The sequence below is a fragment of the Rhinatrema bivittatum genome, chromosome 14, assembly GCF_901001135.1.
Source record: "Rhinatrema bivittatum chromosome 14, aRhiBiv1.1, whole genome shotgun sequence".
Taxonomy (NCBI): domain Eukaryota; kingdom Metazoa; phylum Chordata; class Amphibia; order Gymnophiona; family Rhinatrematidae; genus Rhinatrema; species Rhinatrema bivittatum.
In genome coordinates, this window is record NC_042628.1 from 20,695,901 (window position 1) to 20,719,703 (window position 23,803).

The 23,803-nt window shown below is 43.0% G+C and overlaps 1 protein-coding gene across 7 annotated transcripts in view; it reads left to right on the forward strand.

Moving 5' to 3' along the window:
- Nucleotides 1-5,973: 5,973 nt before the first annotated feature.
- The window catches only part of ABCC6 (ATP binding cassette subfamily C member 6), a 69,033-nt gene continuing 51,203 nt past the window's right edge, over nt 5,974-23,803 (forward strand). For 2 of the 7 annotated variants that reach the window (XM_029576410.1, XM_029576405.1), the window contains exons 1-8: nt 5,974-6,420; nt 7,881-8,057; nt 9,960-10,085; nt 12,076-12,213; nt 18,726-18,851; nt 19,428-19,489; nt 19,782-19,913; nt 21,019-21,234. In XM_029576410.1, coding sequence (XP_029432270.1) covers nt 6,076-6,420; nt 7,881-8,057; nt 9,960-10,085; nt 12,076-12,213; nt 18,726-18,851; nt 19,428-19,489; nt 19,782-19,913; nt 21,019-21,234 — 1,322 coding nt within the window. In that variant the 5' untranslated portion in view covers nt 5,974-6,075. Of the gene's footprint in view, nt 6,421-7,880; nt 8,058-9,959; nt 10,086-12,075; nt 12,214-18,725; nt 18,852-19,352; nt 19,914-21,018; nt 21,235-23,803 lie in introns of those variants that run through there. The other 5 variants (XM_029576409.1, XM_029576406.1, XM_029576404.1 and 2 more) reach the window with 5 other exon arrangements.

Below are 23,803 nucleotides of genomic sequence, written 5' to 3' on the forward strand. Positions count from 1 at the left end.
CATTTTCTTATGTTTGAGCATGTGTGAGTATGAACATGTGTGAACTGAGCATGTATGATGTGTATGAGCATGTGAGAGTGTATGAGTGTGTCTAGTATGGTTGAGCATGAAAGTGTGAATGAGCATTTATGTATATAGTTGAGCATGAGAGAGAAAAGCATCTGTGTATGTAAAATTGAGTATGCATTAGAGCATATGAACATCTGTGCATGATTAAACGTGAAAATGTATGAGCATGCGTGCGTATGATTGAGCAAGTGAGAGAGCGCATGGTATACCTGGGAACCTTTGAATCCTGCTCACCCTGAGATTTCTCAAGATTAGCAGGGAGGGGGAGCAGCCATTTATTCAGATATTCATAATCATTGTTTTAATCACCAATTCATCAATATTATTCAATCAATATAATCAGTATCAATATTTAATATTAATCCTCAATTCATCAGGCAGACCAATGAAAACCTGTCCCACTCACCCACCCTGAGTTGCAAGTGTGCTCTTACTGTGCTGTGTATATATAGTGATCGTGTTTCTCTCTCGCTCTCTCCCCTCTAGCAATTCTTTACTAATGCTGTTTGTTGAAAAGAATTAGCCTTTGTCTGGCTACAACAAATATGATTATCACAAGTTTTATTTACAACATTTTTACCATCTATTACACACCTAGTTTAAATAGCAGATTAAAAAAAATAGTAACTATGCAGCATTATCCTCCCAAACTCGCACTCTTTTTTTAAATCTTTCCTTCAGGTATAATAGAAATTGTATGAATCCCTAAGAGGAGAGAATTTACACATCCGATCAGACAATATTTCAAGAGCATCCAGAAAACAAAATAATGGCTAAGCTGGCTCCGTGTGTGCTGGGAGGAATCTGGGTTTTCAAGTGAAGGGGCCAGCCAGGCCTGTCCTGTCATGGAGAGTTTGTGCAGCAGAGTGGAAGCGTAACCTGCTGGTTATGGCAGAGGACTGCCAGCCACACGTGTGACCTTAGATAAGTCCCTTCATTACCTCAGGTAGAAAGTGAGATTGTAAACCCTCTGGAGCAGGGAAGGGCCTGCTGTAACTGATTGTAATGTGCTCAGATTTAGAAAGGGGAATAAAAAAACAAATAGGAGTGGCTGCGACTGGCAGCCCTGAGACAGACAAGGGGTTTCTGATTGCCTGAACATGACTAGAGGGGGAGATCCCTCAGGGTACTAGGTTATAAATAATAATAAAAAAAAAGTTTTGTATTTTTCTAATTTAAATCTGGGGACTATAAGACCTGTGTGGTTTGCCTGCTTTATGTCCTAGTACACTTTTTTTTTTTCCTCTTTCATTTCTTCACATCCAGGGATCTTCTGTGCTCATCCCACCTTCGTGAATCTTGGCACTGATTTGCCCCAACCACAGAGCTATTCCAGGCATTCCCCACCTTTACCATGGAGACTTATGTTCTGAGGTTCCCCCCGAATCAGTCTACCCCCTTGATGCTTGTGCATGACTTCACTCATCCCCTGTAGGAACGCACGGATGCTCTCCACATGCAGGTGGCTCACACATAATTCTGTAGAGGATCTGACATACGGCTAGGTCTTTCTGAGTGACTTGGGGAACAAGGAAGGCAATGCAGCGTCTGAAATATCCCAGCATTTTACTTATTACCAAAATCTGATTACTTGCCTAGGTCAAGTACATCCTTCAAAGCACAAGAGTTAAAAGTAAGTTCAATTCCTTGGGGTTTCTGTTACTGTAACCCGCTGGGTCACTAGATGGCACAGTATGCTATGGAAAACATTGAAGACTGGTGGCTTTAACATTAGGGATTTTTTTCCTAGGTGAGTTCACTCACAGGTCTTCTTAAATGGGGACTTTTGCAGTTCAGAAAGGTTTTCTGGAGGTCCGCTATTTTTTAACATTCTGGAGGGGGGAGTTCACAGAAAAGGAAAGGGAGGTAGACATTACCTGGATTGACAGAATGGTCCAGCCCAGTAAGGGGAATGGTGGAGTTTGTAGAGCTGGCCTGGGAAGAGCTTGAGACAGATGGGGTGGATGTAGCAGGTTCTATGCCCTGCAGAGCCTCTGTGTCAGAGTTGGACTCCCTGAGCTGTTTCCAAAAGACCTCAAGGCGTATGGGAGCTGGGGAAGTTGGTGACTGTAGTGCACTAAAGAAGAAGAAGTGAAATTTGGAGACCTGGATACTGGGGTTGAAGGCTACAGAACCTAGAGCAAGGGGGCCTGTCAGAGGTTCAACGCAGGGAGGAGGAATGGGGGTGTTTCGTCCGGATCCAATCCTGGTGGCTGGGTGCTGAGTTTGCTTGTAAAGAGACTTTAAGTGGGTCTGGGAGAGAGGAAAGGTAGGCTGTGAATAGCTGGGTGTCTCTCCTGGAGCCGCAGAGGATCTGGGGAATGTAATATCAGGACTTGCTAGACACAAAGTTCCTGGATGCAATAAATGACTGCTTCATGGAGCAATTGGTTCAGGAACCAACAAGAGAGGGAGCTATTTTAGATTTAATTCTTAGTGGAATGCAAGATTTGGTGAGAGGTAACTGTGGTGGGGCCACTTGGCAACAGTGATCACAACATGATCAAATTTAAACTAATAACTGGAAGGGGGACAATAAGTAAATCTGCAGCTCTAACACTAAATTTTAAAAAGGGAAACTTTTGATAAAATGAGAAAAATAGTTAGAAAAAACTGAAAGGTGCAGCTGCAAAGGTTAAAAGTGTTCAACAGGCATGGACATTGTTTAAAAACACAATCCTAGAGGCGCAGTCCATATGTATTCTGTGCATTAAGAAAGGTGGAAGGAAGGAAAAACGATTACCGTCATGGTTAAAAGGTGAGGTGAAAGAGGCTATTTTAGCCAAAAAAAAATCCTTCAAAAACTGGAAGAAGGATCCATCTGAAGAAAATAGGATAAAACATAAGCATTGTCAAGCTAAGTGTAAAACATTGATAAGACAGGCGAAGAGAGAATTTGAAATGAAATTGGCCATAGAGGCAAAAACTCATAATAAAAACTTTTTTAAATATATCCAAAGCAAGAAACCTGTGAGGGAGTCGGTTGGACCATTAGATGACAGAGGGGTTAAAGGGGTTCTTAGGGAAGATAAGGCCATTGCAGAAAGACTAAATGAATTCTTTGCCTCCGTGTTTACTAATGAGGATGTTGGGGATATACCAGTTCCGGAGATGGTTTTCAGAGGTGATGAGTCAGACGAACTGAACGAAATCACTGTGAACCTGGAAGATGTAGTAGGCCAGATTGACAAACTAAAGAGTAGCAAATCACCTGGACCGGATGGTATGCATCCTAGGGTTCTGAAGGAACTAAAAAATGAAATTTCTGATCTATTAGTTAAAATTAGTAACCTATCATTAAAATCATCCATTGTACCTGAAGACTGGAGGGTGGCCAATGTTACCCTAATATTTAAAAAAGGTTCCAGGGGCGATCCGGGTAACTATAGACCAGTGAGCCTGACTTCAGTGCCGGGAAAAATAGTGGAAACTATTCTCAAGAACAAAATTGTAAAGCATATAGAAAGACATGATTTAATGGAACATAGTCAACATGGATTTACCCAAGGGAAGTCTGGCCTAACAAATCTGCTTCATTTTTTTGAAGGGGTTAATAAACATGTGGATAAAGGTGAACCGGTAGATGTAGTGTATTTGGATTTTCAGAAGGCGTTTGACAAAGTCCTTCATGAGAGGCTTCTACGAAAACTAAAAAGTCATGGGATAGGAGGCGATGTCCTTTCGTGGATTACAAACTGGTTAAAAGACAGGAAACAGAGAGTAGGATTAAATGGTCAATTTTCTCAGTGGATAAGGGTAAACAGTGGAGTGCCTCAGGGATCTGTACTTGGACCGATGCTTTTCAATATATATATAAATGATCTGGAAAGGAATACGACGAGTGAGGTTATCAAATTTGCAGATGATACAAAATTATTCAGAGTAGTTAAATCACAAGCAGACTGTGATACATTGCAGGAGGACCTTGCAAGACTTGAAGATTGGGCATCCAAATGGCAGATGAAATTTAATGTGGACAAGTGCACGGTGTTGCATATAGGGAAAAATAACCGTTGCTGTAGTTACACGATGTTAGGTTCCATATTAGGAGCTACAACCCAGGAAAAAGATCTAGGCATCATAGTGGATAATACTTTAAAATTGTCAGCTCAGTGTGCTGCAGCAGTCAAAAAAGCAAATAGAATGTTAGGAATTATTAGGAAGGGAATGGTTAATAGAACGGAAAATGTCATAATGTCTCTATATCGCTCCATGGTGAGACCACACCTTGAATACTGTGTACAATTCTGGTCCCCGCATCTCAAAAAAGATATAGTTGCGATGGAGAAGGTACAGAGAAGGGCGACCAAAATGATAAAGGGGATGGAACAGCTTCCCTATAAGGAAAGGCTGAAGAGATTAGGGCTGTTCAGCTTGGAGAAGAGACGGCTGAGGGGGGATATGATAGAGGTCTTTAAGATCATGAGAGGTCTTGAACGAGTAGATGTGACTCAGTTATTTTCACTTTCGAATAATAGAAGGACTAGGGGGCATTCCATGAAGTTAGCAAGTAGCACATTTAAGACCAATTAGAGAAAATTCTTTTTCACTCAACGCACAATAAAGCTCTGGAATTTGTTGCCAGAGGATGTGGTTAGTATAGCTGGGTTCAAAAAAGGTTTGGATAAGTTCTTGGAGGAGAAATCCATTAATGGCTATTAATCAATTTTACTTAGGGAATAGCCACTGCTATTAATTGCATCAGTAGCATGGGATCTTCTTAGTGTTTGGGTAATTGCCAGGTTCTTGTGGCCTGGTTTTGGCCTCTGTTGGAAACAGGATGCTGGGCTTGATGGACCCTTGGTCTGACCCAGCATGGCAATTTCTTATGTTCTTATGTTATTATGGGGAAAGAAAAACACAAGGCTGGGAGTGGAGGTAGGGCCCTGGGAGTGGGTGACATTGATGCCAACTGTTTTCTGGGCCCTGTTTGTGAGCTGGAATGAGTTGGGTCCTTCTTCCACTAAACTGAAAAGAAGGACAGTGTTGTTAATAATCCCCTGAACTACAGTTGATCTGGGAAAGAAGAGCACTAGGACTATTCTGGTGAATTCTTGATCTGTTTTACTGTGTGTGATTTTTGGAACCCGGAACAGTGAATTTTTTCTAAAACTGCTGAATTTGAACTGATTGCTGTTTTGGATTTTTTTTTAGATTTTGCTACTGAACTGATTTGAACTGTGCATTTACTTCTTCTGTTATTTTTTCCTGAACTGTAATTTTGATTCCACCTATTTTTCTGAATGCATTAATTTATAGTGCATCTTTTATTATTGGAGCACAAGTATTGCAGTGGACAATGTGTTTTTGCAGAGTCTTTAACCCAGTTTGGTTTTGCAGGAAAGCCTGCTCCCAGCCCACCAGAAAAGAGACAATGTACCCAGCGGCGGATTCACGATGTCGGACGGGCCCGGGTATTCGCCGCCCAGGCCGGTCCAGGACACATCACGTGGTCGGCCGAGTTTGGCTCTGTCACAGCCGCGCACGGCAGACCACGTGACTGGAGTGATCGGCCCACTGGGGGATGCCTGATCCCCCAATAGGCCAATCCGCCCCTGAATGTACCCCCACGCTGCAGAGGGGACTGGGAAGGTGACCTCCTGGGAGGGAGGTGGCTACATTACATTTTCTGATTATAAAGCTTCTGCTCTGTGGATTCTCTAAGGCAGGGGCATACTACTTCCTGTGTATGCAAAATATTTCTCATGCATATTCATTAGGGATATCCTAAAACCCGACTAGCTTGGGGGGGGGGCGCGCTGTAGAAATGATTTGAGCACCCCTGCTCTAATGCTTGTGTGATTTTTCTGAATTTTTCCGCAGGCGAAGTATTTTAGATACAGAAGTTGACTATAAAGAGGATGCTCTTGAAATCTATGGGGAAACAGAAGGGAAAGCTGGAAGTTTTTCTGCAATAAACATGAACTTGCATTGCTGGCCCAGGCGCCAGGACGGCGTCTGCTCAGCACCGGGAGGACCCTCTCTCCCTCGTGTACTTCTGATCTTATGACAAGCGTGGCCAGGGAGGAAGAGGCAGCGTTTGATCTGGGACTGCGCTGTTCCACTTTGCCAGGAAGGAAGCGCGGGGGGGGGGAATGTGAGCGCTGCCCCAGACGTGCAGAGCCTTCGGGAGTGGACATTGCTCTGCGTGACCTCAGAGGCAGGAACCTGGTTGGAGTCAGGGAAATAAACAGGGAGACTGGCCGGGGCTGGAGGTGCCAGCTGCAGCCTCCCAGCCTGCCAGGACGAGATCGTGCTGGGTCAAACGATTCGAATCGGAAGGGTTGCACCCCTCTCGCGCCAGGAAGGATGGAGGAATTTTGCGCTTTCAATGGCTCCGCTTATCCCTGGGTAAGTCTACAGCAGCCGAGACGCGCACCTGCAGATGAAAGCTTTTAGCCAGTCGGGTTGATTTCAGTCGCCAGCACTGCTCGGAGATGATCTTCTCTTTTGTTCAGTTTTGCTTGCTTTTTAGAGTATTGAGATTACTTTCCCATTAATGTTCCTAATGTCACTGCTGAGGTTTTTCCTATTTGTTGCAGGCAGTTTTGCTTCTTGTTTTTCTTTTTCACTTCCTGATCCTGAGGTTTCTCTGCAGGCGCCTCATGCCAGAGCAATGTCAAATTGAACTCAGAATGTAGGCTGCTATTTTGGGTTTAATGTGACAAAAACCCTTCTTCTCTGATAAAGAGCTGTAGTAGTGCGGATCTCATTCTGTCTTTTGCATATAAGGCATGGAGTAGTTCACTAAATAAATGACAGGCAGAAGTCTGTGACAAAGTGAAAAATCCCCTGATAACTATTGGCCAGGTTGTTTTGCCCGTTGTCCCCTTCATTACATGGAACACCCTGGGGTCTCCCATCCCCTACACAGTTGCATTTTAGCCCTTAGGCACCCATGGCCCAACCAATCAGGAGCCTTGCAAATAAACACACCACAATGTGAAGAAAACACACAACCCCCCCCCCCCCCTCCTGAAGAATGTAGAAGAAGAAATATGAGAAATACAGAAGAGAGGAAGAGAATGAAGAGAACTGGCAGGACATCTGATGAAAGGGTGAAGTTCCACACCAGTCTTATTCTGAGGGCTTTTACATCTGTGCTGGGGGCCCAGACGAAACCCTGGTGCTTGTAAATCAGGAGTCATAGACACCATCTCCTTATGCCACCCCGTGGTGCCAGGCATTTGGCTAATATTCTGCAATCCCACAAAAGAATAGCTTTGGCGATCAAAGGGGCCCTCTTCTGGGCTGTTTCTCTCTCATATCCAGGCAAGATCGCCAGCAAATCTTCCCCTGGGCCCATGAGAGAGAAACAGCCCAGAAGAGGGCCCCAATGATCGCCAAAGCTATACTTTTGTGGGATTGCAGAATATTAGCCAAATGCCTGGCAGGGCCCTTCCTCAGATGCGATTCTCATATAACATAGGCTGTGGATTAACCAATAATCCCCATAAGGTAGTGTTTTCTAGCTCCTGTTTTAATTAAACTTCCTTCCCTTTCCTGTTTACTTATTCCTGCTTGCTCATTTTCCTCTTCTTAACTTGAGCAATATCCGTTGAGTATATAGCACTCTCCTCATAGGAATTTCGCTTTAGTGATAATATGGAAATATATTTTTAAATAAAATATTCATTTCAGGGTGGAACTGTATGATTTAGCTGTACAATGCTCTCATATTTTCAATTCTTTAAGTGATTCCTCTTATGCCCTTGGGTGCAATATAGTAGCAAGGCATGGTTTATGTTGCTATTTTTTCAATATTGTATCTTGTATAAATGTCACAGTCTGATTTTGTTTGCATTTGTTAGGACTGGAACCAGAAATGGCACATATGGGATAGCTCACACACCCGCTGCTTGCTGAATACCATCTTGGTTTGGATTCCTTGTGCCTATCTTTGGCTCCTTTTCCCATTCTACTTTCTATATCTTCGGCAAAACGGTAGAGGCTACATCAGAATGTCACATCTCTTCAAAGCAAAAATGGTAATCAAAGTCCCAGCGTTTTATTGCAATTACTCGTCTGATATGGTAATCCTGTTCAGAAGAGGGTCCCTCGAATGAAAGGGTTCAGTACTCAGATTTATGCTAGTATCTCCTGAACCAGAGACTGAATCCAGGAATGAATATATCAGAGTTGCTATTTGCTGTGCCTCAGAGGTGACACATTTGATCCTGTAAAGGGAGGGAAGACAGCAGCTGCTGCAGCGACCCCTGCTGGCCAAAGCGTGTCTGAGATTCCCCTCCAGCCTTCTTGGCCAATAAGGGCGCATGTATTACGGGGCGAGCCATTTTGCATGGGAACTGGGTAGAGAGTACTAAAAGAGGGGGGAAATGGGAGATACGTAGATATTTAAAAAGCTATTGCAAGGATAGAAACTCATATTTGCACATTTATATGTTTTCATTCATTATACTGTTAGTCAATGCTACAAAAGATTGGGAAAGGTAGTTAAACCAAACTGTTTTCTAATTGAGGATCCATATTGAATGTAATAATTTAATCTGTTGACTAGGGAAGCCTTGTTTTTCAACTGGATTGTGGGGCCACAGGGAAACGAGGTGGCTTCTCTGAGCACGCCTCAGAACGTTTTCTAACTCATAGTACCATGTTCTAGCCACAAGACCACTCCTCCTCCTCCTCCTCCTCCTTGCTAAATAAAAGCCCTTTCAGGTCTAAGTAAGAATGCGCTGACATTTACGCGGGTCAGTTTTCAACAGGGGTTTCCACGAGTAAAAGAGCATTTACTCCAAGAAAAAAAAAGCCTTTGAAAATTGATCTCCAGCCCCACCTCCCCTCTCCACACCCACCCACCCCATTGGGAAAAGTTCATGTGCTCGCCCTAGTGCGTGTACTTTATCCTATGGAGAAGAGGAGTGGTGCCAAGGGCTACCTTAGGACAGGCCCGGCCAAGTGTGCACAGGGATTTAATTCTGGAATACCCACATGTTCTTTACCCCTCCGTGCACTTTACTCCCTGTAATTTGCAAATGCAAAGAATCCCTGCAGCGCCGGCCACCGCAGGGGAGCTTCCCTTTCAAAGTCCAGCTGGCAGGCCTGTGGCTGCCCCACGTCATGGTTTAGCTCCTGTTGGGCTGGGCTACTTTTCACTTTAAGATGGCAAACGTTAAGGGTCTTCAAAAGTGCTTTTACATGGTGTCGCACCAACACATTTTTCATGGCCCATTAGTGCACCCCGGCTTCCAGCATTACAATAATTCTGTATAATGTCAACAGTATACACAGCCAGCGTATCTTCCTAAGAGGATCAGCTTACAGACTTGGATCGCACAAGTGTAGCACAGTAAGAGTTTACTAATTTGTAAGAGGTAGCCTGGTTGCCAGGTTAGTCCATGTGAATCCATGTAGATAAAGGTCAGTCATCGTAAGCTAGTTGAGAAGTGCATTAAGTTAGTCAAATGAAAAACGTGTCACCTCTTATTTTATTTCTTCAACAACCTTTAATGCCACCTATTTTATAACAGACATTTCCAGAGAAAATCAGTTTGGGGACTGAAAGCGACTGCACTATCTATCCAGCATCCTTAAAAACATGAGCTTGACTCTGACAATCTTGCTTTCCCTTTTGGTCAAATTCCTAGATTTCCTTTCTTTTTTGTTCTAATGTTTTGCTTCTTGTGTTTTTATTCCTTTTTTTTTTTTTTAGCATAAGAGGAAAAGCTGCTGCTTTGTCATAGATCTGCCCTCTCTTTTAAAAACATCTCCTTCTCTTCTTTGAAACCTGTGAACATTAATGAAATTCAGAATGAAAAAAAAGAGGGAACAGCGACTGTGATTGATATAAAATGGAAGTTAAACCAGTCTCAGAACAACTTCATATCTTCTTTGCTTATTTTACACCGAAAATGTATTTCTCCCTTTCACAGGCATTTGGATTTGTCTTGATATTGTTCTGTTTCTGTAAACTTTTCTTCACCCTTTGGGAAATAAACCAAGGAATCCGAAGGCTTCCAGCGTTCCTCCTAGGTCCAGCAGTGCTGGGCATCACACTGGTAATTTTGCTATCGATTTTGGTTGACTTTTACTATAACATTTTAAAAAGTAGCGACTTCTGCTTGCTGGAAAGTAAGGTTTTCAGGGAGTAAGAGTGCACAAAGCATTAAAGAAAAAAGCAACGCTGCTTCAGATTCACTTTTAATCCATTTAGGAGCCTACTTACTCTTTCTTGTTAAAACTGTCCATCAGCGCAGGTTAAAGCACCCATTTTAGCAGGGGGGAGGGGGGATGAAAGGATTTAACACCCAATTTACTAACGGGGATAAAGTCTTGGATAACGTGAGTGCTTTCCTGGTCTCATTAATGCCAGCCCCAATGGGAGATCTGTCCCTACCCCGAGCTGATCCCCCACCTTCTGCGAATCTTGAAGGTAGGGCTCACGTGGACCGATTTCCCCACTCCCCTCAGGAAAGCAAAAATAAACCTCTGAGACTTAATTTTTCCCCCCAATCCAACTATCCTTAAATTAAGATGAGGGCAGGAGAGGACTGCCTCATGCCCTGCTCCGATATTAAAATGGCACTGGCTGACTTGATGTGCACCTTTGCTCTGAATGCAGATGTACGCTGACTAAAATTGTAAAGTGCAAGGAATAACCCAAACATTCATGCCCTTTAAGGCATGTTTAACACGTGTTAATACCTGTATCAGCATTAACGATCATTAGCAAGAAGACCCCATACATTTGTCAAATGAAAAGGAGCTGAGAGACTGCTGGTCGGGAGGTCTGGACCTTGCTTTATCCCATTCACACTTTGGCTGTAAGGGAGGGCCTGCTGTCATTCTAAAATGTCAGTGAAATATGGTGTTTTAGTTTGTGTCGTTTCCAATCTGGAACAAAACAATTACATTTTGTTTGTTTGGTTCATGTGGTTTAACAACAGCACTGGGACAGGGAGATCATGGTGAACCCACCAGAATTCCCTGCACCCTCTGGAACCCCCTTCCTCCAGAGCTGAGGAAAAGTCTCAGGGGCAAGGTTGCAGGCCTGGACTGACTGAGAGCGGGCACGCGAGCCTTCTCAGCGACCCAGTCTGCGGTTCAGTGGAAGAGCTCCAGCCCTTCAGCTGGGCAGTCTTTGCTTGATAACCAGGTCCAGCTCTTTATTACCCTAACAGTACCCCCCATCCTGGCATCCCCAGAGAACCACTGGGCTCCACGGTCAACCACCAGGGGACAAGGCTTGGTCTAGGATAGGGCAACCAAGTCAGAAATCAGGGATGTGGGATTTAGGATTAAAGTATCTGGCAAGAAAACAAAAATATTATTGCTAGGCACCAAAACAAAATCTGAGCCAAAGGCTGAAACACAGTCTAGGTCAAAATAGAGAATTAGCACAGGGTGACGGTCCAGCTTGGAGTCTGGGTCAGCAGTGGCTGGAGCGGCCCCCTCCCCCCCCCCTCAGACATAGCTACGGGGTGTGGAAGAGAAGCTTGAATCTGAAGTCAGACATTTTACTTTTAAAATGTTTGGGGTTTGTTTTTTTAAAGACAAATGAACCAAACTCAAGATAAATAGAATTATTGAACTAAAGGGATAAACATATTGAAATAAAGGGTTTACATTTTTAAATGTCAACGGTGCTGAGATAGTCTGCAGTTCAGAAATAAAAACCCTTCCAGATTTTGGAGGGCTTTTTTTTTTTCATTTTGCTTTTTAACAAAATGAAACAAAACAAGATTTTGTTGTATTTTTAAATTTGTAAGAAAAGAAATTCATAACCCTAAGTGTTGATGAAAGAGTCCCAATCAGAGGGTCTCATGCCCTCTTTAAGTTGTACAAATATAAAAAAGTATGAAAGAGGCTATATTTACTTTGTCTAGCTAGCTGTATCTGTGTATGCATGATAACATTATTTTTGTGAGGCCCGTAGTCCATAAGGCAGAGCTATGCCTCATGGTCCTGAAAACAAAAAAACAACGCAATGATCTTCCTTTGAAGTAGTTCTAAAATTGTTTTTAAGTACTTCTGTTCCTTTCTGCGCAGGTACTTGTAGTATTTCTCATCCAGTATGAAAGGACGAAAGGTGTCCAGTCCTCTGGAGTTTTGATTGTCTTCTGGTTGTTATCCCTGCTGGCGGCTGTTGTCCCATTTTGGTCTAACCTTCAAAATGCTTTGCAAGAAGTAAGTTGGGTGCACCGTTCTGGCAATTGTAATACCGTAGTTCTATGACTTCTCAAGACTGTAGTCTGTATTTTGAAGAATGCTGGAGTTAACAATCAGACTGATATTCTGCTGTTGGGATGTTTTGGTTTCAGTAGGTCACATATTTAAATCAAATAGATTTTTATTAATATGAACATTATTGACAGGGCCATTGGAACAGTGTAGGTGCCTTAAAATTGTAAATTTAATGTGCTTTTATGTTGTATTGCTGTGCTGCAAACACAGTATCTTTTGAGTTATGTGCCTCCTGATGATTTACAGAAAAACCTCATTGGCAAGTTACCTATGTATTCAGCAGTTTTGTAACCTTTGCTCTGACTGGGCAGGAAGCAGTGTGTTCTGGGAGATTTAGTTTCACTGTAAGGTGAATTTTAAAAGCTCGGTGCATATTGAAAAAAGGGGATGCACGAAGAAGTTGGGCTTACGCACGTCAACCGTATTTTAAAAAGTGCCCATATATGTGCATAAATCCCGCAGCACACACATTTCAAAAGTTTCCAAAAAGGGACAGGGGATGGGTGTGGTCTGGGCGGGGGCATTGCAGGGCCTGGCCAAGAGATGTGCGCATAAATACTGACGCGCTCCGGCACGCACCATAGTCCTCTGCCGCATAACTGTACTTCTGCTATGAATGACGAGATGTGTAAGTTATAAACTAAAAGGATCCAGCTATTTCTGAGGGGTTTAAAGGGTCTGGGGTAACTGGGGGGAGTGTAGGCTATCAAACCGGGAGAGAGGTTTGAGTACCTAGTTGTTAACTGGATGAACTGGTGGAGGAACTGGTAAACTGGGAATGTGTAGGTGTGCGCCTCTTTTAAAATCTCCTGACTTACACGGTAGAAGCAGGATTTCCGTGCCCATGCGTATGTCCACTTAAAATTTGGCACGTATGTGCGCACAGCCAGGCTATTTTTATAATATACGCACATATATGCACGTAAATTATAAAATAACCACATCCCTGTGCACGGGCTGACACACACGTGCAAATTGTCACCCACGTGCCAGTTTGAAAGTTACCAACCCTGTGAGGATTCACTATTTTCTGTCGGCAATTCTCAGATAAGCCTGCCATTCTTGTTACATTTTTCTGTATCTCAGAACTTACAAAATGCATCGCTTTTCACCCTGATTCAACCTAAACATTAAAAGAGGTCTTCATTACAACTTTAACTCAGTTCAGGCACTGCGACATTTATTCTTATTTCCATTTCATCTTCCAGTAAATTTTGTGGTTTTTAGTTTGTTTTAAATAAATGTATAGAATTACCAGAATGTAGGTTTTTGGATTGTATGACAGTGTTATGGTTAGTGGTGTTTAGGTAGATCCTTGGACACTGTGGCAGCTGACCACGCCCACGGGGGGCAGTCCCGTGAGGGACCACGGTGTCAGGCTACACTCTGGACACACAAACACAGATTTGAATCTTTTATTAAACAGTCTTGGAAACCACCAGAGGTGGCAGTAGTGAGTAGTAGATGTGAAGCCCGGCTGGGCGCGTCTCCCACAGAACACTGGAACAGCGAATCCTCTGCTAGGCTGTGCTGTAGTGGAAAGAGACAGAGTTATGAGTATACAATGAGAAGCATTCAGAGTCACAGACAGAATTAGGAGAAGCTCCGAGACAGGGAGAGCAGGCCCTCGAGGAGCGAGTACCTGATCCCTTAGAGCAGAGAGACTCAATTGTATTGTACTCACGTAGCAGTAACAGAGATTCCACTAGACGAGAGGTCTGGCACTGGAGCAGAGGACAGGCCCTCGAGGAGCGAGTACCTGGTTCCAGTGAAGCAGTACTGTGTAATAGATGGTAGTTGTACTCACTGATGGAAACTGTTAGTGAAGTCTTCCAAGTAGAAAGGTTTGAAGATGCAGGCAGCGACTCAGGGAACATGGGCCCTCGAGGAGTGAGTACCGGTTTCCTGATGGCACCTGAAAGAAGCAGAAGAGGCCCCGAAGGGTGTAAGAGTTCCAGAAGCGCAGGAGTGGCAGAGTAGCTTCAGTACGGAGAGTAAATCCCATCTGTAAGGGTTCCGTTGCTAACTCGATGAGCTAGCAAATGCTGTAGGCTTAAATATCCAGGAGGCATGATGTCAAATCAGGGGGACGCCCCTGAGGTTCGCGCCAACATGAGAATAAAGATGAGGGTGGCACGCACGAGCCCTAAGGACCTTGGAGGAGCATAGCGTGAGGCACCACCAAAGCTGGTCTGGGGACGCCGGAGAGGTGAGCAGGAGGAGCCGCAAGAAGTGAGAGGTAGGCAGGGCGAAGCCGTCGTAGACCGATGGTCGCAACAGTACCCCCCTTCAAAGGGCGGACTCCAACTCTTTTACCAGGTCTTGGATTTTGAGGATGCATCTGATGAAACTGAAGAAGCTTCTCTTTATCCAGGATATTAGCCATCGGCTCCCAAGAATTTTCTTTGGGGCCGTAACCTTCCCACGAAAGAAGGTATTCCTAAGTTTTGCCACATCTTCTTACATCTAGAATAGCTTCAACCTTATATTCAAGGTCTTCTTCTGTGTTAACAGAAGTTGGTTCTGGAGACTTGGAAGAGAACTCACTGAGAATGAGTGGTTTCAAAAGTGAAACGTGGAATGCGTTGTGGATTTTCAATCCAGGTGGTAGCTTCAGACTGTATGTAACGTTGCCAAGATGTTGGAGGATTGGAAATGGTCCAACGTAGCGAGGAGCAAATCGAGTGGAGAGTAACTTTAGTCTCAAATGCTTGGTTGATAGCCAGACTTTGTCACCAGGTTGAAATACAGGCGCTTTAGAATGGTGAGCGTCGTAGGATTTCTTGGCTCGTTCACCCGCTTTGATTAGCATATCTTTAGTCTGAGTCCATAATTGATGGATATCATCAGCAGTGGGTTGAGCTGCTGGGGACGACACTGAGAGCGTCAGTGGAAGTGGCGGTGAAGGTAATCGTCCATATACCAGTGGATGACGCTGGATGTGAGTTAATGGCAAATTCTGCCCATGGTAACAGCTCGGCCCAGTTATTCTGATGGCAACTCACATAGGCTCAAATGAACTGTTTCAGGGTCCTATTCATCCTTTCAGTTTGGCCATTAGATTGTGGATGATAGGCAGATGTATAATCCAGAGAGATGTCAAATAGCTTGCACAAAGCCTTCCAGAATTTTGCTGTGAATTGAGATCCTCTATCCGAGACTATGTGCTTCGGTAGGCCATGAAGGTGAAAGCCATGGATGATGAAGAGCTTCGCAAGCTCCAAGACTGAGGGTAAGCCAGGCAGTGCCACGAAATGAGCCATCTTGCTGAAACGGTCAACCGTCACCCAGATAGTATTCATTCCTCCAGAAAGAGGTAGATCAGCTACAAAGTGTGTAGCAATGTGAGTCCATGGCTGTTCCGGAACTGGCAGTGGTTGTAGCAATCCCCAAGGCTGACCAGAAGTAGGCTTATGTTTTGCACAGTTGGAGCATGACGCTACATAGGACGCTACATAGGAGTATGTGTCTTCCTTGATAGTAGGCCACCAATTTCAGCAGGGTACAGTGTTGACCAGGATGGCCAGCCAACTTGGAATCATGAGCCCAGTGTAGAAGTTTCTTTCTGAGGTTCTTGGGCACAATTGTTTTACCGGCAGGCACAGAATGGGTAGCAGCCAAGATGACTTTCTTCGGGTCGATGATATGCTGAGGTTCTTCAGGAACATCCTCAGAGAGGAAAGAGCGTTGCAGGGCATCAGCTCTGGTATTCTTGTCTCTGGGGTGATATTTGAGCACGAAAACAAAGCGATTAAAAAACAAGGACCATCTAGCTTGTCTGTGATTAAGACATTGTGCATGGCGGAGATACTCTAGATTCTTGTGGTCCGAGAATACGGTAATTTGATGTTGGGCGCCTTCGAGCCAAGGCCGCCATTCCTCAAATGCCAACTTAATAGCCAGGAGCTCTTTATCTCTGATCCCATAGTTGTTCTCTGCAGGAGAAAAGCATCGCGAGAAAAAGGAGCAGGGATGTAAGGCTTTAGAATCTCCAATTTGGCTTAACATGGCCCCTACTCCGACACCTGAAGCGTCAACCTCCACGATGAAGGCTCTATTGGGGTCCAGATGACATAGGCACGGCTCAGTGGAAAAGGCAGTCTTTAATTTCTCGAACGCGGAAATGGCCTCTGCAAACCATTTAGAAGCATTGGCCCCTTTCTGTGTCATCGCAGTTAAGGGCACTGTCAAAGAAATATAATGATCATATGTTGCTGTCCTAGGTGCTTGGCACTGGCTTCCAGTTGTAGAAAGAGTTAAATTTAAGTTGCAGACCTTAGTCTTTAAATCATTGTATTATGACAACTTTCCTATCACAGATTGTATTGATCTGCATGTTCTGATTAGGTCACTACATTCTGAAGGGCTAAATTTAGTTAGAATACCCCCTCCCTCCCCCCTTACAAGTGCAAATTTCAACCAACTACGAGGTGAAGAGCTTTTTCTCATTGGGCCAGTGCTTTGGAATGAGTTTAGAATTTATGCTGATGACATACAATTCTTCATTTCTTACAGTGTTTCTTGGGAAAAAATATCATTGGTTAGTCTGGGTACAAAATCCACGAACATTTGACTATCTCACAATTGTTTAAAACTGAATACATCTAAAACTGAAATCATACATTTAACAACCTCCCCAAATTCAATAAATCTTCCGCCTGGCATTTTGAAAATTGATGGTCATTTAATGTCAGTTATGCAAAAGACCCGGAATCTTGGTGTAACTCTTGATGCTCTCAGTTACTGATGAATCATCAGATATCTGCAGTTGTCACATCTTCTTTTTATAAAATTCAATTACTGAAGCAGCTAAAACCACTCCTTGACAAAGAGAACTTTTGTTCGGTTCTACAAACACTGATTCTTACCGGTTTGGACTATTACAGTGCTCTTTACACTGGTCTCCCTACTAACTCTATCTGCCCACTTCAACAAATTCAGAATTTAGCTGCCCGTATACTAATGCATTTGACTCGTCGGCGAGCATATCATGCCTATCCTTCGCTCTCTACACTGGTTACCTATTTCTTTTTGTATACAATACAAAATTATTTCCTTGATTCACAACCTAATTCATAATTACCACTCTATGTTCATCATTACGCACTTATAAACCTAACAGACACTTAAGCTCAGCAAATAAAAACCTCTTAGACATCCCCATCACTAAAATTGCTAGACTTGACCTCACCAGAAAGCATGCTTTCTCAATCGCAGGCCCAATCCTCTGGAACTCTTTACCCAACTCTCTCCATCTTACATCAGATAGCAAAGGGTTTAAGAAAAATCTGAAAATCTACCTATTCAAAAAAGCATTTGAAGTCTCAGGTTGATATCTTTCCCATTGCATTATTATCATTGATATGGAGACATGCCTTTCCTTAATCAAGACTCTGTCTATTGCTTGTTATTTATTTTAACTTGTTGTATACTGTATGATGTATGATATGTTATTATAGAATATGTAATATTAGGAATGTAATACTGTAAATCACCCTGACCAATGCAAATTGAAAGTGCAGTATATAAGAATTTTCAATAAATAAATAAATAAATTTCCCTCTACTGTTAGAGCGTTTGAAGAGTACATAATTTTTAGAAAGCAACTTAAATCTATGCTCTTCAAGGAAGTCTATGATTTTGATCTATTTATTTATTTTATTTATTTTTCTGTTATGTTTGTGGAGAAATGTGTGGTTTACTGTTTTCAATGTGTCTATGAGTGTTGTGTTATCTGCATTGATCAATTTGTAATTGTATTTTGCGGGCTACAAGTACATTAAGTAATCAAATTTAAGAACTGAGACCAACTTCATATATGAAGCGGAATAAGAGTTTAACCCAGATCATTGTCAATCGCTGCTGCTGCCATTGCTATCTCATTCTGTGAGCTCTCTCATATGGGGTTGCTGCAAACAGCAGCACCGAGACCTCCTTCTGCAGACCATAACAAAATTAATCATTAGGGCATCTCCTTCCCTACGGCCCCCACCAGATTTGGGCCATGGAAGCCCTACACCCTGAAGCCAGTGATGATGATGAAGATGTAAGGGTGGTCACTAAGTCTAGAAGGGCTGCTGCTAAGCCCAAGGGGAGGATTTTTTTTTTTTTGTTTAGCAGTGGGACATGGGGTAACGATCAAGGTGTGGAATCTGTTGCCAGAAGATACAGTCAAGGTGACTATGATAAGGGTTTAATAGAGTTTGGGATAAATTCCTGGAGAAAAGTCCATAAAACATTATTAACCAGGTAGACTAGGGAAAGCCATCACTATCCCTGGTAGCCAGTAATAAAAAATAGTTTTACTTTTTGGGATTTCAGGTATTTCTGATCTGGACTGGCCACTGTTAAGATCCATCAGGTCCTGAATTCAGTCTTAATTTGGACTCAGCATGGCATATAATGTGTTCTTATTTGTGTTTTTATCTCTCTCTCTTATGCTTTATATTTTATAGGGGACCTCAGTGGGCACCTTCTACCATGTCGCGTCTTACATTTATTTTACCCTGGTTCTGGTAGAGCTCATAACCTTTTGCCTAGTGGACCAGCCTCCTTTCTTCAATGAAAGTTTGCATGACATTGTAAGTATATTCGGTTTCTTAAAACGTAAATGGATTTTGTACACGTTATACTTAAGAGATTTGTGTAATGTTTATTTCAGCTGTTGTTAAGTGCTCATCTAAGGGCATCATATAAAAATAAAAAATAGCCACAATAGTCAGCCCATGGTATCAGTCCTAGATACTCAGACAGATGTATTAAATCAGAGGTGGGGAAACCTTTGGTCCAGATGGCCACATTGGAGGCATGGTCCAGGTAAATGGGCCAATGAGATCCAAACAGAGGAGCGGAGGTTGGGAGAGGCTGCCTTCCCTTCCCCCTGAAATTCCAGACTGAGAGGGTTGCAGCGGCAACCTGACTTCCAGCCTCTTTCTGAATTTCTGTCTATGGGAAAATGCTTGGTATATTGAGCCCATTGGAGGGGAGGAACAAGATGATAACAAATGCTCAAATCCGTACCCAAAATCTAGGCAGTTTGTCAACACGCTTTGAAAGAGGTAAGCTGCACAATCCTTGTAACGTTGAGGAAAATGAGGCTTTTCTTGGAGGTAACAGCTTATGAGGTTGCAAGTCTAATGTTTCTTTTTTGCACGCAGAATCCATGTCCCGAAATCAGTGCCTCTTTTTTTTCCAAAATCACATTCTGGTGGCTTTCAGGGTAAGAAAATGTCACCTAACAAATCTGTTCCACAGTGAAAATTAAAAACGTCTTAACGCTTGTTGAAATTTTGCTGCGAGACATTGCATATTGATTCCTATGGGTTACCTCATGCCTCGCTTTAATTTGTTTTGCTGCTTTATAATGCACTTTGGGGTTTTTGACGCTATGTATACATGTCTAAGCTTGAAAATAAAGTTATAAAAAATGCTTAAAGATTTGGGGAGGGGAGGGGTTCAGCGTATTTCTTCTCTGCTTGCTCAGTAATTGCTATCTTTGCTGACGTTTGTAGCTTAATCCTGAAAGGGTGTAGGAAGCCACTAGAGTTGGAAGACCTGTGGTCACTGACAAAAGAGAATACCTCTGCGGAAATTGTATCACATCTTGAAAGGGAATGGAGAAAAGGATGTGATCGGCTTCAGCGGTGAGTCCTTCTCTCAAACAGTGGGTGAATTAGTGCACGTTCACCTGGAAAGTGAATGACATTGTTGATGGACTGAGGCTCCTGCTTATATGGCTTTTTGAACTGTTTTCTTTCTAATCCCATTGCAAGTAAATTTGCAAACAGCTAAGGCTGTAGTGTCTGTCAGATCTACAGGAGAGAGAGCTATGGCAAACTACTGGAGGAGCAGCCTAGTGGTTAGAGCAGCAGGCTATAAATCAGGGGTAAAATCCCACTGCTGCTTCTTGTGACCTTGGACAAGCACCTTTACCTTCCGTTACCTCAGGCACAAACTTAAGGGTGAATTTTAAAAGCCCAGCACGTGCCAAAGCCGGGAGATAAGCGAGTTGAGTCCAGCTGGTGCACGCCGTGTGGATTTTAAAAGGCGCCCATGTACGCGTCTCTCTCCCGCTACGCGCAGAAATACGAAGTTGAAAAAGGGGCGGGTCATGGGCGAGGTTTGGCATTCCGGGACCGCAGCATGAAATGTGCGCGTAAGTATTTACCTGCACAAGTGCGCGCCGGGCTCCCCTACTGCGTAACGTTACTGCTGCTATGGATGGCCTGTAAGTCCAGGAACAACAACAACAAAAAAAATAAGCTAGTCAGCGGGGTTTTAAAGAGCGGGGTAAAAGGGAGGTGAATTAACTAGGGGGGGGTTAGGAAGTCCTATCCTTTACCTAGGTGAACTGGGAAACTTGCAATTGTGTTGGCGCGCGTGTCTACTAGAATCTCCCCACTTATGTGGTTGAGGTGCATGCGTGCATCTATACAGAATTGTATGCACATGTACGCACGTTCAGCCTCTTTTTTACCATGCATGTACAAACGTATTTTATAAATGGCCGCGTCCTTTGGTGCGTGTACGTGTGCGCCCGCGCGGCTGTTTCAGAGTTACCGTCTTAGATTCTGAGCCCTCTGGGGACAGGGCAATCCCTCCAGTACCTCTGTGTAATCTGGGTTGAAAAGCAGAACCTAAATACCATGTGCTGAGAGATATTACAAGACCCGTACCTCATGCTTTCATTTTGAATCTTACATTTCTTTACATTCTTAGCATTAAAGATATTATTAATTGTTTTCTAAGAGACACAGAGCATGTCACTTTCCATCATCAGCAAACCGGAGCTAGCTTGACGTACCCTGAAGAAACCCAAGCTTTAATGGAGCTGCGTCCAGAGCAGAGTAAAGCCAGGCTGCTTCTGGGAACTCTCTGGAGAGTATTTGGCGCGTACTTTCTTCTTGGCACGCTTTCTTTAGTAATCTGTGATGTCTTTTTGTTTTCCATTCCAAAAACACTGAGGTGAGTTAAGATGTTAATCATCTTTCTAGATATATCACATATTTTCTTTTCATCAGCGCGATGCCCAGGCCCATGTATTTCTTAATGTTGCCTTTATCTCGATTTCATGTTTATTGCTGCTCTCCGCCATGCTGATGTGAAGAAGATAAAAAATAGCCCTAGAAAGATGCCCCTCTCACGCAGTCACTGATAGGAAGCATAACCGACTGGATCCAGTTGGGGGTTTTTAAATAAAATGCATCTTCTCCTAAGCAGTGCATTGCATCAGAACATGCCTTACAGCTGCTAGCACCGCTTGCACAATATTTGCTGAATGGGGTCAAAATGAGACAACAGGGCTTGCTTACACTAGGGTTGTGCATAGGAAAAACGTGCATTTCGTTTGCTATTTTTATATATTTTTTTCATTGCATTTCTGCATTATAGCACGTGCTAAAATACAGAAATGAAATGAAAGTTTGGTTTTTTTTGCATTGTTTCAGAGGGGAAATGACACAAATGAAACAACATATGTAATTTCCCTGTCATTTAAAAATAACAGCACATCCCTGCTGATCATGGCAATGTTAAACCCTTAATTACCCCAAACCGAGTCCAATGCCATAAATAACGCTGATATCAGCCTCAAATCTCTTGTTAAATGCTCAGTATGAAAGATCTATATCCCGCTGAGCAAACAGGCAATTAAGGTGTCTATAAAACTGTCCCAAATTGGATAGGTTTGTAAAGCAACCCTTAAATTTTGAAAAAAAAAAATGCTGTTCGGATGTAAGGAATTTTGGTTTCTAAATCAGTGGTCCAGATGTCCTAAGCATTTTTCCCCAGAAAGACAAAATGAGGAAAAACATCTGCCCCCCCATTAAATTTGGAGTTCCAAAATCTCAAGGTAGAGAGCCTTTTATTTCTCTTTGTAAATCTGATCAGATTGGGGGTGGAGATTTGTCCTCCTGTAGCAATTCTTTTCATATTTTCAAAGGCCATAGAAACCCCTAGGCACCAAAAGGCAGCACTATCAGTATTTTCAGGCCTGCTTGGTAAATATACTGAGAGTCTCAACACTGCCACTAAGCACCAACACTTAGCGCCTTGTAATCGAGCCACCCCGCCTTTGAGTGAGATGGAGGCAGGGATCCTGGTGGAAGATCAGTTCCCTACGTACCAGTAAATGATGGAATAGTGGCAGGAAAAGACTACATTGGCCCATCCCGTTTTCTCATTTGCCGTTCTTTTACCTTGTGTAGGTGAGCACTTACATTCCCACAACTTAACCCAACATTAGTTCCTGCACCCCCTAAGTCTTTTACCTGAACTTTCAACTCCTTTCCTGCTCCTGCCCTCCGCCCAGAATCTGCTAATGCATTGGAATGGCCTCCACCAGTTGAGCTGCGACAACGATTGATAGACAACAGCAGAGTTTATAGCCATTTGCCACTGGAACATATTCAATGAGAGAAAACCTTTTTAGCTCCTTAAGATCGCCCCTATCTCTGTGTCCTCATGAAGAGAGGCCAAATGCCTTAAAAGTGGGGATATGCAGCCCCCCCCCCCCCCAAATATTTTTCTTTTTTTTCATTTTGTTTTTGTATTTTTGTTCTGCTTCGTTAGGTTATTTTTCATTTTGTTTCATTTTAGTGCACATGAATTTCCATTTAGTGTGCATTGATAGCTGAGCCTTGCAACGCTTTTGATTGTAGTTTTTCTGATTTCTTTCGTCTTTGTTTGTTTCAATGTAATTTTATTATATGTGCTTTTTTTGTACCCTGCCTTGAACGTAGGAGGGGCGGGTTATAAATATTTTCAAATAAATAAATAAATATTTACTTATTTATTTGTCAGCCTTTATACACCGCAACTTCCACGGTGTGGTTTACATCATAACCATTCATAGTTTGCACATACATTTAAGGCAAGCACTATATTTTAAGTGCACTAAAAAAAATTAGTGTGATCTAATCGTAACAAAACCAAAAGAAGTGCTCATCCCTACTTGAAAGAAAACTGTGTTGCGTGTCTTGTGAAACATTTCTAAAAGAACATGAAGGCCCAGGCATCATGAACCAGGAAAGGTCCCATGACCTCCTGGGGTTCTGGCACAGGGGGGTTTTTTCTCACGCTGGGTGGATTTTCTAATCACCAAACCAGTCACCCTGAAAACCACCCTGCTGACTCGCAGGTTGTTGTTGAAAATTAAAAGCCTTTACTGGTATTGATGAGCAACTAAAATCAAAGTCCAAAAACCTCTGGCACAGCAGTTGATGATGCACCACCCTGCAGCATGAGGGCAAAGTTCAGCACAAAAATAAACTCAGTCTCTCTCTCGCTGTCTCTTTTTTACTTTTTTCCCCATAAACACACTCCCCTTCAGTAGGGACCCTCCTCCCCGGGACCATCCCCTTTACCTCTCTGCTAGGGATCACTCTCCTCCTCTGTCCTCTCAATCTCTTAACCACAAGCACTCGGAGCCATACAGTATAACCTCTAGTTAACAAAAGCTTTTCTTAAGTCATTATTAAGTCTATTCATGTGATTCTCTAAACAGCTATAAAATATGTATCTGTGGTAAGTTAAT